Source organism: Chiloscyllium punctatum, chromosome 37 (genome assembly GCF_047496795.1).
Source record: "Chiloscyllium punctatum isolate Juve2018m chromosome 37, sChiPun1.3, whole genome shotgun sequence".
Classification (NCBI taxonomy): domain Eukaryota; kingdom Metazoa; phylum Chordata; class Chondrichthyes; order Orectolobiformes; family Hemiscylliidae; genus Chiloscyllium; species Chiloscyllium punctatum.
The window spans coordinates 14128517-14143215 of NC_092775.1; the positions used below are offsets into that span (position 1 = coordinate 14128517).

At 45.1% G+C, this 14699-nt stretch overlaps 1 protein-coding gene across 1 annotated transcript in view; it reads left to right on the forward strand.

Annotated features, from left to right (window-relative positions):
- The window catches only part of LOC140462883 (microtubule-associated protein 1 light chain 3 alpha), a 41744-nt gene that overhangs the window by 13070 nt on the left and 13975 nt on the right, over positions 1–14699 (forward strand). Inside the window, exon 3 of the mRNA XM_072556304.1 lies at positions 1441–1547. Within this exon, the coding sequence (XP_072412405.1) occupies positions 1441–1547 (107 nt within the window). The remainder of the gene's footprint in view (positions 1–1440; positions 1548–14699) is intronic.

Below are 14699 nucleotides of genomic sequence, written 5' to 3' on the forward strand. Positions count from 1 at the left end.
TCCCGGCCTCCACTGCACTCTGCGGCAATGAATTCCACAGGCCCACCACTCTCTGGCTGAAGAAATGTCTCCGCATTTCTGTTCTGAATTTACCCCCTCTATTTCTAAGGCTGTGTCCACGGGTCCTAGTCTCCTCACCTAACGGAAACAATTTCCTAGCATCCACCCTTTCCAAGCCATGTATTATCTTGTACGTCTCTATTAAGTCTCCCCTTAATCTTCTAAACTCCAAAGAATACAATCCCAAGATCCTCAGCCGTTCCTCATATGTTAGGCCTACCATTCCAGGGATCATCCGTGTGAATCTCCGCTGGACACGTTCCAGTGCCAGTATGTCCTTCCTGAGGTGTGGGGACCAAAACTGGACACAGTACTCCAAATGGGGCCTAACCAGAGCTTTATAAAGTCTCAGAAGCACAATGGTGTTTTTATATTCCAACCCTCTTGAGATAAGTGACAACATCGCATTCGCTTTCTTAATCACAGACTCAACCTGCATGTTGACCTTTAGAGAATCCTCGACTAGCACTCCCAGATCCCTTTGTACTTTGGCTTTACGAATTTTCTCACTGTTTAGAAAGTAGTCTGTGCTTTTATTCTTTTTGCCAAAGTGCAAGACCTTGCATTTGTTCACGTTGAATTCCATCAGCCATTTCCTGGACCACTCTCCCAAACTGTCTAGATCCTTCTGCAGCCTCCCCACTTCCTCAGTACTACCTGCCTGTCCACCTATCTTCGTATCGTCGGCAAACTTCGCTAGAATGCCCCCAGTCCCTTCATCCAGATCATTAATATATAATGCGAACAGCTGTGGCCCCAACACTGAACCCTGCGGGACACCGCTCGTCTTCGGCTGCCATTCTGAAAAAGAACCTTTTCTCCCAACTCTCTGCCTTCTGTCTGACAGCCAATCCTCAATCCATCCCAGTAGCAGGATAGGGGCCAAATGCTGGCAAACGGGACTAGATTAGGTTGGATACCTGGTCAGCATGGACGAGTTGGACCGAAGGGTCTGTTTCCGTGCTGTATAACTCCATACTCTATGACTGAGATAAAAAATACATAAGAACGAACTGCTTGGCTGGCAATCTGAAGTCATGTTCTTAGTGCCTTCCAACAGCTAAGGACAAAAAACAAGCCAGAGAGGCTGGACAGTTCCAACTAAATCAGACAATTCATCCTTGGCCATACTGTAGAAAGCCTCATCGGTTTTTAAACTGGATCCAAAGCCATGTTGGAATCTAAGAAATGGTCATTGTCAATAACAAAAGAGAACAGCCTATGAGAGGTGGCGATTACTTTGTTGCAAAGGGAAATGGTGATTCTGCTGTAGCTTCTGAATACCTTTTTTTTTAATATGCTGCAACTTTAATAAAACATTTATTGTTTTAAATAAAAGTGTATATCTGCATCTTCACCTTCAATCTCTTTTGTCAATAGGTGATTATTGAAAGATACAAGGGGGAAAAGCAGCTGCCTGTGCTAGACAAGACCAAATTCTTAGTTCCCGACCATGTCAACATGAGTGAACTTGTCAAGATTATTCGGTGAGTGTCACTGTCCCAGTAAAGAGAAGCGCAGCAGGTCAGGCAGCATCAAAGGAGAAGGAGAATCGACGTTTTGGGCATAAGCCCTTCTCTCCTTCTCCTTTGCTGCCTGACCTGCTGCGCTTTTCCAGCAACACATTTTTAAGCTCTGATCCCCAGCATCTGCAGTCCTCACTTTCTCCCAGTAAAGAGAAGCCAAAGCACCTGCCGTGTGGAGATTCAGGATGTTAAATGATACCCCTTTGTTTTGAAATATCAGTTTTAAACCCATTCAGACAGCACCGTGGATGGATGTTCACTGTGGGTCATTGTACCTTTTGTTTCTTTATGTATGTTTATAGCTTGAATGGACTGCTTCATTGTAAGTGAGGAACTGACGTGAGAAACCTGTTTTCTTTTTTAAAAAAAAAAAGCTATGATTGAGGTTTGGACACCACATAAGCACATGCACAAAGCATCTGCTATTCACTGAAGACTAGAGTGGCTCTCTTCCTCATTTGCGGCTGACAGCAATTGTGCCCTGTGACGTGATGTAGAGGCTGGGGAAACATTCAGCATACTTGATCCTTCTCTCTGCCAGTGAGGATCTCTGGAGTTATCTTTTTGTTGTCCCATGGACTGAATTTGTTTGGGTTTTGTGGACACTGCCTGCTGATGTTTGCGATTGAAAGCATCAATGCTTCTAATCCAGGCTGAATGGCCTACCTCTGTCCTGTGTCCCTTTCAATAGCAAGGTCCATTGGATGAGATATTAGAGAACACCTTCCTTAAAATGGTTTGCATTTATGATGTAAATATTTTTTTAAAATCCCTCCATTCAGAATCAAGGGATTTTCATGGTTTCACATTTCTGTTCTTTGTTCTCTAGTTTCTCCAGGATAACATCTCTATTTAAATTTAACATCTGTCCTTCTTGCTGACCTCCTGTTTTCTATTTCGACTGTTTCAAGCTCGGCTCTTTGAGTCGGCCCTGTAGATCGATATATGTTATCTTAAATATCTGGGTTCACAGAATGTTGCATCAGAAGAATGGTTTAATTTGATCTGCAGTCATCTGTTCAACTCTTCTGTGTGTGTGTGTGTGTGTGTGTGTGTGTGTGTGTGTTGGGGGGAATAAGGTGTCCAAATCTGAAGGGAAGGCAAGAGGAAAGAAGGGAGAAAATGCCATGAATTCAGAGGACACAAAATCAACATGTGACTGATGTCAATTCTTCGAGTGGCACTTTTGTCCCTAAGTGACTGTCAGCATTGGCCTTGATAACAATACCTATAAGGCTCATTAGATTCAGCTGTTAAACTCTGGTGTACTAATCCCTGCATAGGTGTGTACGCTGTTCTCGGTTCATTGAAGCAGTGCCGTTGTTTTCTTATGTTCGAGCATGGTAAGAGCTCAAACAAAAAAGGGTTTGAAACAGTCCTGATCTCCATCTGGATTGGGTGTTAGATTCTGTTCCCTGAAGAATTTCCTTGTATTTATTAATTTAGTCCCTAGTCAAATCACCAACCCAAATTCAGAGGGCCTTTTTTTAATTTATGCTCAGAGTCGAGTCATGCAGTTATTTGGTTTTGATTGATCTTTTGTAAAGAAATGTTGGCACTGTTATTAATTAGAGAATCATTTGTCCTCCATGTAAACAGAGCAAGTGTTTTTGTTGTTAATGTATGAGCTTGCTCTTGAATCAAGACTGAAAACAGTACAAGACCAACCTGCCTGAGTTCCCCATTTCAACTGAATCATTTTGTTCTTAAATGTTATCCAAATTTTAGAAAGATTGTAAATATAAAGTTATTAATGTCAATAGTCAGATGGATTTGGTTGCTCTTGTTCAGAAATCACAGGAATTTCATATGTAGGTACAGTGTGCAGTTTGGAAGGCAAGTGATCTGTTGGCCTTTACAGCAAAGGGGTTGGCTTATTACAGTAAGGAAGTCTCAACGCAATTGATGAGAATAGTTTGTACAGTTTTGGTCTCATTATCCAAGGAAGCCTGAGAGGGATTGCAGTGCATTGATTCCTGAGATGAGGGGGTTGTCTGAAAGGAGATATTGAGTCGAATGCACCTCTGCTTTCTGGTATTTAGAAGAATGAGAGGTCATCTAATTGAACATAACAATTTTTCAAAGGGCTTGATAGGGAACTCCCCACATACGTTCGAGACACCACCCACGCCCTCCACCTCCTCCAAGACTTCCGTTTCCCTGGCCCCCAATGCCTCATCTTCACCATGGATATCCAATCCCTCTACACCTCCAGCCGCCATGACCAGGGCCTCCAAGCCCTCTATTTTTCCCTCTCCGGACATCCCCAACAGTACCCTTCCACCGACACTCTCATTCGTTTGGCCGAACTGGTCCTCACCCTTAACAATTTCTCCTTTGAATCCTCCCACTTCATCCAGACCAAAGGGGTAGCCATGGGCACATGTATGGGCCCCAGCTATGCCTGTCTCTTTGGCTATGTAGAGCAGTCGATCTTCCGTAATTACACCGGCACCATTCCCCACCTCTTCCTCTGCTACATTGATGACTGCATTGGCGCCACCTCGTGCGAGGAGGTTGAGCAATTCATCAACTTCACCAACACATTCCACCCTGACCTTAAATTTACCTGGACCATCTCTAACACCTCCCTCCCCTTCCTGGACCTCTCCATCTCCATTAATGACGACCGACTTGACACTGACATTTTTTACAAACCCACTGACTCCCACAGCTACCTGGATTACAACTCTTCCCACCCTACCTCTTGCAAAAATGCCATCCCATATTCCCAATTCCTCCGCCTCCGCCGGATCTGGTCCCAGGAGGACCAATTCCACCACAGAACACACCAGATGGCCTCCTTCTTTTGAGACCGCAATTTCCCTTCCCATGTGGTTAAAGATGCCCTCCAACGCATCTCGTCTACATCCCGCACCTCCGCCCTCAGACCCCACCCCTCCAACCGTAACAAGGACAGAATGCCCCTGGTGCTCACCTTCCACCCTACCAACCTTCGCGTAAACCAAATCATCCGCCGACATTTCCGCCACCTCCAAACAGACCCCACTACCAGGGATATATTTCCCTACCCACCCCTTTCCGTCTTCCGCAAAGACCGTTCTCTCCGCGACTACCTGGTCAGGTCCACGCCCCCAAACAACCCACCCTCCAATCCCGGCACTTTCCCCTGCCTCCGCAGGAACTGTAAAACCTGCGCCCAAACCTCCTCCCTCACCTCTATCCAAGGCCCTAAAGGAGCCTTCCACATCCATCAAAATTTTACTTGCACATCCACTAATATCATTTATTGTATCCGTTGCTCCCGATGTGGTCTCCTCTACATTGGTGAGACTGGGCGCCTCCTAGCAGAGCGCTTTAGGGAACATCTCCGGGACACCCACACCAATCAACCACACTGCCCTGTGGCCCAATATTTCAACTCCCCCTCCCACTCTGCCGAGGACATGGAGGTCCTGGGCCTCCTTCACCACCGCTCCCTCACCACCAGATGCCTGGAGGAAGAATGCCTCATCTTCCGCCTCGGAACACTTCAACCCCAGGGCATCAATGTGGACTTCAACTGTTTCCTCATTTCCCCTTCCCCCACCTCACCCTAGTTCTAAACTTCCAGCTCAGTAACTGTCCCCATAACGTGTCTGGACTTCTCCTACCTGCCTATCTCCTTTTCCACCTATCCATTCCACCCTCTCCTCCTTGACCTATCACCTTCATCCCCTCCCCCACTCACCCATTGTACTCTATGCTACTTTCTCCCCACCCCCACCCTCCTCTAGCTTATCTCTCCACCCTTCAGGCTCACTGCCTTTATTTCTGATGAAGAGCTTTTGCCCGAAACATCGATTTCGAAGCTCCTTGGATGCTGCCTGAACTGCTGTGCTCTTCCAGCACCACTAATCCAGAATCTGGTTTCCAGCATCGGCAGTCATTGTTTTTACCTCGTTGATAGGGTGGATGTTGAGAAGCTGTTTCCTGTGGCTGGAAAATTTAACATTTAGGCGTCTAAATCAGTTTAGGACCAAGACTTGGTGGGTTCTCTATCTTTTGGAAGCTTATACACCATGGAGCTATGGGTGCTCATTAAATTAATGAAGGCTAACGGAATGAAAGTCTAGGACAAACTAATGGAAATAAGGAGGGTGATCAGCCATGACCTTATTAAATGGTTGGAGGAGGAGTATGGACTAATCTTGTGTCCTATTTCTTATATTCAGATTACACATTTTTAAACTTCCCAGCTTCCTTGTTGCCACGTATAATTTTCCTTCTCTCCCTTTTAAAGACTCAGTTCTACGGTGAATGTTAATCGGTGCTGTCAAATTTTCAGATTGTTGGCGTTTTCCTCGTGGTTTGGGAATTGAAAAGCAGATAAGTTACGGGAAGTGTGTACGAAACCCTGATTACAACACACTATGGTACAGTGTACACACCTCGAGTTTTACAGCACAGAAACGGACCCTTCAGTCTAACTCGTCTATGCAGACCAAATATCCTAAATTAATCTAGCCCTGCTGCCAGCATTTGGCCCATATTCCTTTTAAACCCTATTTTTGTATTGTGTAAAGAATTTCAAGGTGGTGGAGAAGTGACTGGTAATGTTTATGTGGATGATACCAGATCTGGTAGAAGTTATACCACAAACAGGTTATGGCTCCTTCTAGACAAGAGAGGGCTGATAGAGATTCTGAAAGGGATTTGCTATGGCATACATCAGAGAGGATTGGCTGAGTTTGACAGAAGCTTTATTGGGATGATGGTGTGGGGTGGGATGGAATTGTATAATGCTGTCCCATCTCCAGGCACGTTTCCTTCTGGAAATCTGCAGTCTGCTCCATTGAGATGGGCAACCCATTGAAACCTCACTCAGTGACCACTTTCTGAAGCTGTCCGCTGTTTACTGACCGTCCCAAAACCCACTCCTGAGCTCCGAGGCCAGCAGCTGCTTGGAGGTGACTAGTGACAGGTCAGAGAGGGTCTTCAATATCTTCTCTTGTGGATGCAATGAATGATCCACCATTGTAAACAGGTGGCAATTCTGGCTAAAATCATTCTTGTGGAATGTTTGGTTTGCCAAATGACCGTGGGCTACTTTAATTGTAAATATTCAGCTGGCCTTAGAGACGTGCATTTGGAGACATGCTCAGCTCTCTGTCCCAGGTGGTCCCACCTCATTGGGTGGAGCTGCTGGCCAGTCTGAGGTTTAGGTCCCCGTATTACGCCTGTCCCCTGGAGTGTTTAACGTGGAACTCGAGGGACAAAGTAATAAAATGAAAGTCGCTGGTTTGGGTCAGGACTGGGGAGGGGGAAGGGAATTCGGGAATAAGTAGAAGAGGGGGGGAAATGGAGTTGAGGGAAAGGTAGGTGGGATGGTAATTGGTCAGTGGGAAGGGTGGACCACTTAGGTGAGAAGGAATCCTTGATGAAGGGTCCTGACCCAAAACATTGCTGCCTGACCTGCTGAGACTTTTTAGCCCCACGTTTTGTCAACTCTGATTTCCAGCATCTGCAGTCCTTACTATCTCCAAGTAATAACAGGATGATTCATAGGGTTAGATACAAAAAGCCACCTCCTACTAGACTGTATCTGCTCATGGGATGTGAGTGTTGCCCCTTGAGAAGGTGGTAATGTGCTGCCTTCTTGAACCATGCAGTCCATGTGATGTGCTGTAGGTAGACCCACTATATGGCTGCTCAGTACATCAACTTTAGCATGTACCATTTGGGCTGAGTTTGTACACTACTTTCTCTGAACAACCATAACACTTATATCCACAGGTTGGTTTGAGATTGTTGGATTGTGCTACCTGGGCTTGTTTTGTTTCTACCTAACAGCAGTGCTGAGGGTTACTGTATCAGATCTATAAAGGCCTAAAATTTAGATGTTATGGCATACTACTAGAGCAGATGGGACTGTTGGTCCAGAGGTAGGGGCACTACCATTGTGTTACCAAGCCCTTGGTTTAAGATTTACGTCAGCATTGATAATTACCAACCTCAGTGTTATCAATGACCTTTCCTTCATTATACATTTCATTGCGGGGATGTTCATTGACATCATGACAATCACAGAATTTCTGCTAACATCCAGATCATTCAACAATGACATACACCATAATATAGTGGCAAGGATGGGAGTTTTCTGGTAAGTACCAGGTGAACATTTTTCATTCAAAGACTGAAAGAACTGCAAATGCTAGAAATCTGAAACACAAACAGAAATCGCTGGAACATCTCAGCAGGTCTGGCAGCATCTGTGGAGAGAAATCAGAGATAACCGTTTGGGTCCAGGGACCCTTCCTCAAACGTTATGAAGAAGGGTCCCTGGACCCAAAACGTTGACTCTGATTTCTCTCCTCAGATGATGCCAGACCTGCGAACATTTTAGTTTAACATTTTGTATTTAACTTTGAGTGCACTTTAACATTGATGAAACTGCAGATTAGCTGACAAAAACTGATAGTAATTAGCACCTATTCAGTTAATTACTGTGAACAAAGAGCTGGTTTGTACACCTGTAATTTAGGTGTGGCTCAAAAATGTATGTAAATAAAAATAAACTGCATTTGTGATAGAGTCAGCAGATAAAGGATAAAATTGGCAATTTTGTGCAGTAGAGGAGAAAGGTACTGCTTTTTGTAGTGGTATTTAATGGTTGTGTATGTTTGAGACCATATTTAAAATTGTGTGGCCAAAAATATTACTAGAAATTGAAAGTTGGATTGGAGTTTGTGGATGGTGAAGCTGTATTTGTTTGGAATGAATGCTACTTTTGTCGATGTCTCTATATTGAGTCTTTCCAGCTCAGAATGCAGACTGTGACGCACAAAGGTGTCCATGCAATTCTAGCATTTCCACCCGCCCTCTGTAGACTTGAAATACGAAGATTACTAAGATTATAGATTTTGGCCAAGCTGACTTCAATAGAATAAAATGGCAAATGTTCGCAGGAAAGTGTATAATGACAGATCAGCATGGAAAATATGACCCAGAACCAGATTATGTAATCTGTGATGTAAGTGTTTTGTTTTTCCAAAAAAAGACACGCCATGGATGTCTCGAGACCTAAGTGAAAACTTAAAACAAAACTAAAAGAAACCAAACAAAATTCTTTGCAAAGAGCAAAAGGCCACCGTGCAGGCAGTAAGAATTATCAACCGGAGAATGAGCAGAAGATTCCAAACTCAGCACCAAAGTATTTTAGAAAATAACCTAAAGAAGGCTTCACTAGGATGATAGGGGGAGGTGGTTACTGCAGATACTGGAGCTTAGAGTGGTGCTGGAAAAGCACAGCAGGTCAGGCAGCATCAGAGAAGGAAAATTGATGTTTCGGGCAAAATTTCTGATGACAGGCTTTTGTCCAAAACGTCTGTTTTCCTGCTCCCGGATGCTGCAGACCTGCTGTGCTTTTCCAGCACCACTCTAATCTTCACTAGGATGATCCCCAGTGTGGAGGGAATATCTTGTGAGCAAATGTTAAACAGGTTGGGACTCTACTCTCTGGAATTTAGAAGCGCGAGACGTGATTGAAAGGGCTTGATTGTGTAAAGTGCTGAGAGATGTTTCCCTTCATGGGAGAGTTTAGGACCAGAAGACTTGTTTCGGAATAAAAGGGCAATAATTTAAGGCTGAGGTGAGGAGGAACCTCTTCTTTGAGTGAGACCCTCTGGAATTTCTTGCCACAGATTGGTGGGGCAAAGTCCTTGCGGCTATTCAAGGCTGAGATAGATTCTTGGTCAGGGGTTATAGGGAAAAGGCAAGAAAGTGGATGTGAGGATTATTGGTGTCAAGAGTGTGGTGCTGGAAAAGCGCAGTAGGTCAGGCAGCATCTGAGGACTTGGAGAATCGATGTTTTGCCAAAAGCCCTTCATCAGGATTGAGGCTGTGAGCCAAGGGCATGGTGAGATAAATGGGAGGTGAGGTGTGGTTGTGGCGGGGGAAGGTAGCTGAGAGTGCAATAGGTGGATGGAGGTGGGGGTAATGGTGATAGGTCGGAGAGGAGGGTGGAATGGATAGATGGGAAGGAAGATGGACAAGTCATGAGGAAGATGCTGAGCTGGAAGGTTGGAACTGGGGTAAGGTTGGGATGAGGGGAAATGAGGAAACTGGTGAAATCCACATTGATGTCGTGTCATTGGAGGGTCCCAGGGCAGAAGGTGAGGCATTCTTCCTCCAGGCATTGTGGTTAGGGAGTAGCGATGGAGGAGGCCCAGCTCCTGCATGTCCTTGGTGGATTGGGAGGGGGAGTTGAAGTGTCCCACCACAGGGCAGTGGGGTTGGTTGGTGCGGGTGTTCTGGAGATGTTCTCTGAAGCATTCTTAAAGTAGGCATCCTGTCTCTCCAATGTAGGGAGACTGCATCAAGTATTGGATCAAGCATGATCTCACTGAATGGCAGAGCAGGCTCAAGGGGCTGAATGGCCTACTCCAGTTCCTATTTCTCATGGTCTTAAAGGATGTTGTTCAGGAGTAACGTGGACCCCTTGAAAACTGCTCAGTTATGTTGTCAACAAAAAAAAAACAGAAGTGGTAGAGAAGTTGAATATTCAACTTGTCTCTATTTACTGCAGAGGAAGAGGCCAGCACATCAGAAATTTTGAAGGAAATTAATATTGAATCAGGACTGGGATCCAACAGGATGTTCATATAAGCAAAATAACAGTAATGGAGCAAATAATGGCTTTTCAAACTCACCCTGTAGTTCTGGTGGAAGTAGGTGAGAATGTTGCAGATGCCCTAAGTCTAGCCTTCTCAAGGCATCTTCATTCCAGACTGATCCCTTTAAATTGGGAAGCCATGCATATCACTCTAATGATTTAAGAACGGTGAGAGAGAGAAAAATGAAGGAATTTCTAGATGATGTTGAGCTTGCTCAGACTCTCCCTCTAACAGCTCAGTGTGGGTGTACTTGTGCCACAAGAATTGAAGTTACCTTCTCGTAATCATCTCCAAGGGCAATCTGGGATGAGCTGAAAAAAAAGTTGCTTCAGGCCGTGACGTCGTGAATGAAACCAAAAAAAGAGACAGGTCTTGCCCTCATATCCCCAGAAAACCAACGTGATCTCTGTGGTTCACTTTCCTGGTGCATTCATCAGGCTGGGAGGATGTTCAATACAATAACTTTTTAGGCAGAGGATTGCCATTAACTAATTATCCTAAAGAGGCCGTTACCAAGTAGCAATATTGAAATAAATACAAAATGCTGGAGAAACTCTGCAGGTCTGGCAGGATGTGTGGAGAGAGACAGAATTGACATTTTGAGTCCAGTGACCCTTCCTCACAACCGAAATAGAAACATTAACTCTGTCTCTTGTCACAGATGCTGCTAGACCCATTTAGTTCCTCCAGCATTTTCTGTTTCAGACGTACAACACTCGCAGAGTATTGCTTCTTTCACAATTAGCCAATATCTGCTGTGTTACAGTGTCAGGGACTCTGGTTCGATCCCACCCTTTGGATGACTGTCTGTGTAGAATTTGCACATTCTTCCCATGACTGTGGGTTTCCTCCGGGTGTTCCAGTTTCCTCCCACAGACAGTCCAAAGATGAGCAGGTTAGCTGGATTGGCCATGCTGTATTACCCCCATAGTCTGCACGCAATCTGGGTTAGCCATGGTAAACATGGAGTCATGGGGACCTGGGTCTGGGTGGGTTGCTCTTCAGAGAGTCAGTGCAGACCCGATGGGCCAGATGGCCTCCTTCTGCACTGTGGGAACTCTGAATTTAATTTCCCTTCGAAAGATTCAGGACAATAGAGTAATGGAGATTTATGCAGCCCTCTCTTAATTGTATCCTGGCAGGCTTCCTTATGGTACGTTCTCAGGTTAGGAAACTCAGTATCATAGAATCTCTACAGTGTGGAAACAGGCTCTTTGGCCCAACAGGTCCACACTAACCCTCCAAAGAGTAACCCACCCAGACCCGTTCCGCTACCCTATTACTCTGCATTCACCCCTGATTAATGCACCTAACCTACACATCCCTGAACATTATGAGCAATTTAGCTTGGCCAATCCACCTGACCTGCACATCTTTGGACTGTGGGAGGAAACCGGAGCACCCGGAGGGGGGGGGGGGGGGGAGGACCCGGCCCGAGGCTGGAATTGAACCTGTGTCCCTGGTGCAGTAAGGCAGCAGGCTAACCACTGAGCCACTGTGCCACCCACAAAACATCAGAGTTAATGTTTCTGGTCCCAGTGACCCCACCCCTTCTGTCCTTAAACAAAAATGACATATCACTTCCTGGTCACCATCTGTGCATTAGCTGCTAATGTAATATTAATCCAAGGCCTATATTCAAGCATCTGTTGTTACAGGAAATGCTCACAGTATCCACACTTCATTTCACAGAAGAGGTATAAAGAAGTTTAACCCTTAAACACGTTGCCACAAGCTATAAACCTTTTTATTTTCAGGCCTACTAATTGTTTTATCCTGGAAATGGCATGGGGAAGTGATTGAGGTTAAAAGAAAAGAGCAAAGGTGTGGAGTTATTGATCAAGTTTAACACTTTCTTATTTTTAGTTATTTTATTTTCTGAATATATTTGCCCGCGATCTGAAGCCCATAAAGCGGGAGACTTGTTGAATTATGAGCAGGCCATTAAAAGGTGAAGCATTTCTCTATGGAAATCTTATGGAATTTTCTCCCAGAAAGCTGTTGAGGGGATTCAATAGAAACATTTTTGAAAAATCTACCTAACATGGTAGACCTCTCCCTCTAAGCTCCAGGCTGCTTCAGTAACATGGCTCCTTCATAACCAAGCCCTTTCTTTGCACAAACACTTGCACTGCTTGTTGTGAAGCTTCTGCATGTCGATCAGCCCCTGAGAAAACTCCACCTGCAGTTTGACCTGTTGTTGTTACCACTTTTGAGAGGTTGCGTAGAATCCCTATAGTACAGAAACAGGCCATTTGACCCGACAAGCCCACACCAACCGTCCAAAGAGTAACCCACCCAGACCCATTCCCCTACTGTATTACTCTACATTTCCCCTGACTAATGCACCTAACCTGCACATCCCTGAGCACTGTGGACAATTTAACAAGGCCAATCCACCTAACCTGCACATCCCTGAGCACTGTGGACAATTTAACATGGCCGATCCACCCTAACCTGCACATCTTTGGACTGAGAGGGAACCAAAGCACCTGGAGGCAACCTATACAGACACTGGGAGAATGTGCAAATTCCAGCCCAAGGCTGGAATTGAACCCAGGTTCCTGGCACCGTGAGGCAACAGTGCTAATCACTGAGCCACCATGCCACACCTGGTCTGACTAGGTGAACAAGCCCATCCGATTGAGGCAACCAAACTGCGAGCAAGCGTGTCCAGTTGGGCAAGTGATATTATCGCTAGACCATTATTCCAGAAACTCAGCTAATACTCTGGGCACCTGGGTTCAAATCCTGCCATGGTAGATGGTGAAATTTTGAATTCAATAAAGAATCCGGAATTAAGGGTCTAATGATGACAACATTGATTGTCAGAAAGGCCCATTTGGTTCACTAATGTCCATTGGGGAAGGAAATCTGTCTTTCTTCCGTGGTCTGGCCTACATGTGACAAGGTGGTTGAATTAGGAATGGGCAATAAATGTTGGCCTAGCCAGCGATGCCCACATTCCATGGGTAAATTTTTTAAAAAAAAACATGGAGCTGCACTCTAAAGGTACTATGGAATCAACAAGATTTCCATCCAATGGCCTAATTGGCCAAGGAGTGGCAGATGGAGTTTAATTTTGGTAAATGCAAGGTGCTGCATTTTGGAAAAGCGAATCAGGGCAGGATTCATACACTTAATGATAAGGTCCTGGGGAGTGTTGCTGAACAAAGAGACCTTGGAGTGCAGGTTCATGGTTTCTAGAAGGTGGAGTCTCTAGTAGTTGGGTTAATGAAGAAGGCGTTTGGTTTGCTTTCCTTTATTGGTCAGAGTGTTGCATGTAGGAATCGGGAGGTCATGTTGCAGGTGTCCAGGACATTGGTTAGGCCATTTTTGGAATGCTGCGTTCAATTCTAGGTCTCCCTGCTATAGGAAGTATGTTATTAAACTAGAAAGAGTTTCAAGAAGATTTATAAAGATGTTGCCAGGGTTGGAGTGTTTGAGCTATGGGGAGAGGCTGAATATGCTGGGACTGTTTTCCCTGGAGCATCTGAGGCGGAGGGGTCACCTTGGAGAGGTTTATAAAATCATGCAGCGCATGGATGGGTTGAGTAGCCAAGGTATTTTTCCTGGGGTGTGGGAGTCAAAACTAGAGGGCATAGGTTTAAGGTGAGAAGGGAAATATTTAAAAGGGATCTTGGGTGATCCTTTTCAAGCAGAGGGTGGTGTGTGTATGGAATGAGCTGTGGAGGTAGATACTATGACATTTATGACTATCTTATGTTGAAAGATTGGAGCGACTGGGCTTGTATATCCTTCAGTTTAGAAGACTGAGGGAATCTGATTGAGACGTATAAGATTATTAAAGGATTGGACACTCTGGAGGCAGGAAACATGTTTCCGCTGATGGGTGAGTCCCAAACCAGAGGACACAGCTTAAAAATAAGGGGTAGGCCATTTAGGACAGAGATGAGGAGAAACTTCTTCACCCAGAAAGTGGTGGGTGTGTGGAATGCTCTGCCCCAGAAGGCAGTGGAGGCCCAGTCTCTGGATTCGTTTAAGAAAGAGTTGGATAGAGCTCAAGGATAGTAGAATCAAGGGTAATGGAGATAACAATTGAGGATGATCAGCCATGATCATAATGAATGGTGGTGCAGGTTCGAAGGGCAGAATGGCCTACACCTGCACCTATTGTCTATGAGCATCTGGACGGGTATATGAATAGGAAGGGTTTAGAGGGATATGGGCCAAGTGCTGGCAAATAGGACTAGGTTAATTTGGGAGATCTGGTCGGCCTGGGCTAATTGAACATGGACACAGATCTGTTTCCGTGCTGTATAACTCTGACTCCAAGAGTATATCTCTAAGAGTGATCAGGATGATGAGCAGAGGTTGAGGTGGGGTTCATGTCTCCAGAACATTATTGGAAATATGAGAGTGGGCCTCTGGTGTGTTTTTGGTACCCAGCTGCCATCTAACATTACTAAGTGTAACTTGCGACAACATTCCCTCCCCAAGGCTTATTCACCAAGTATTATCCCTGAATAGATGAATG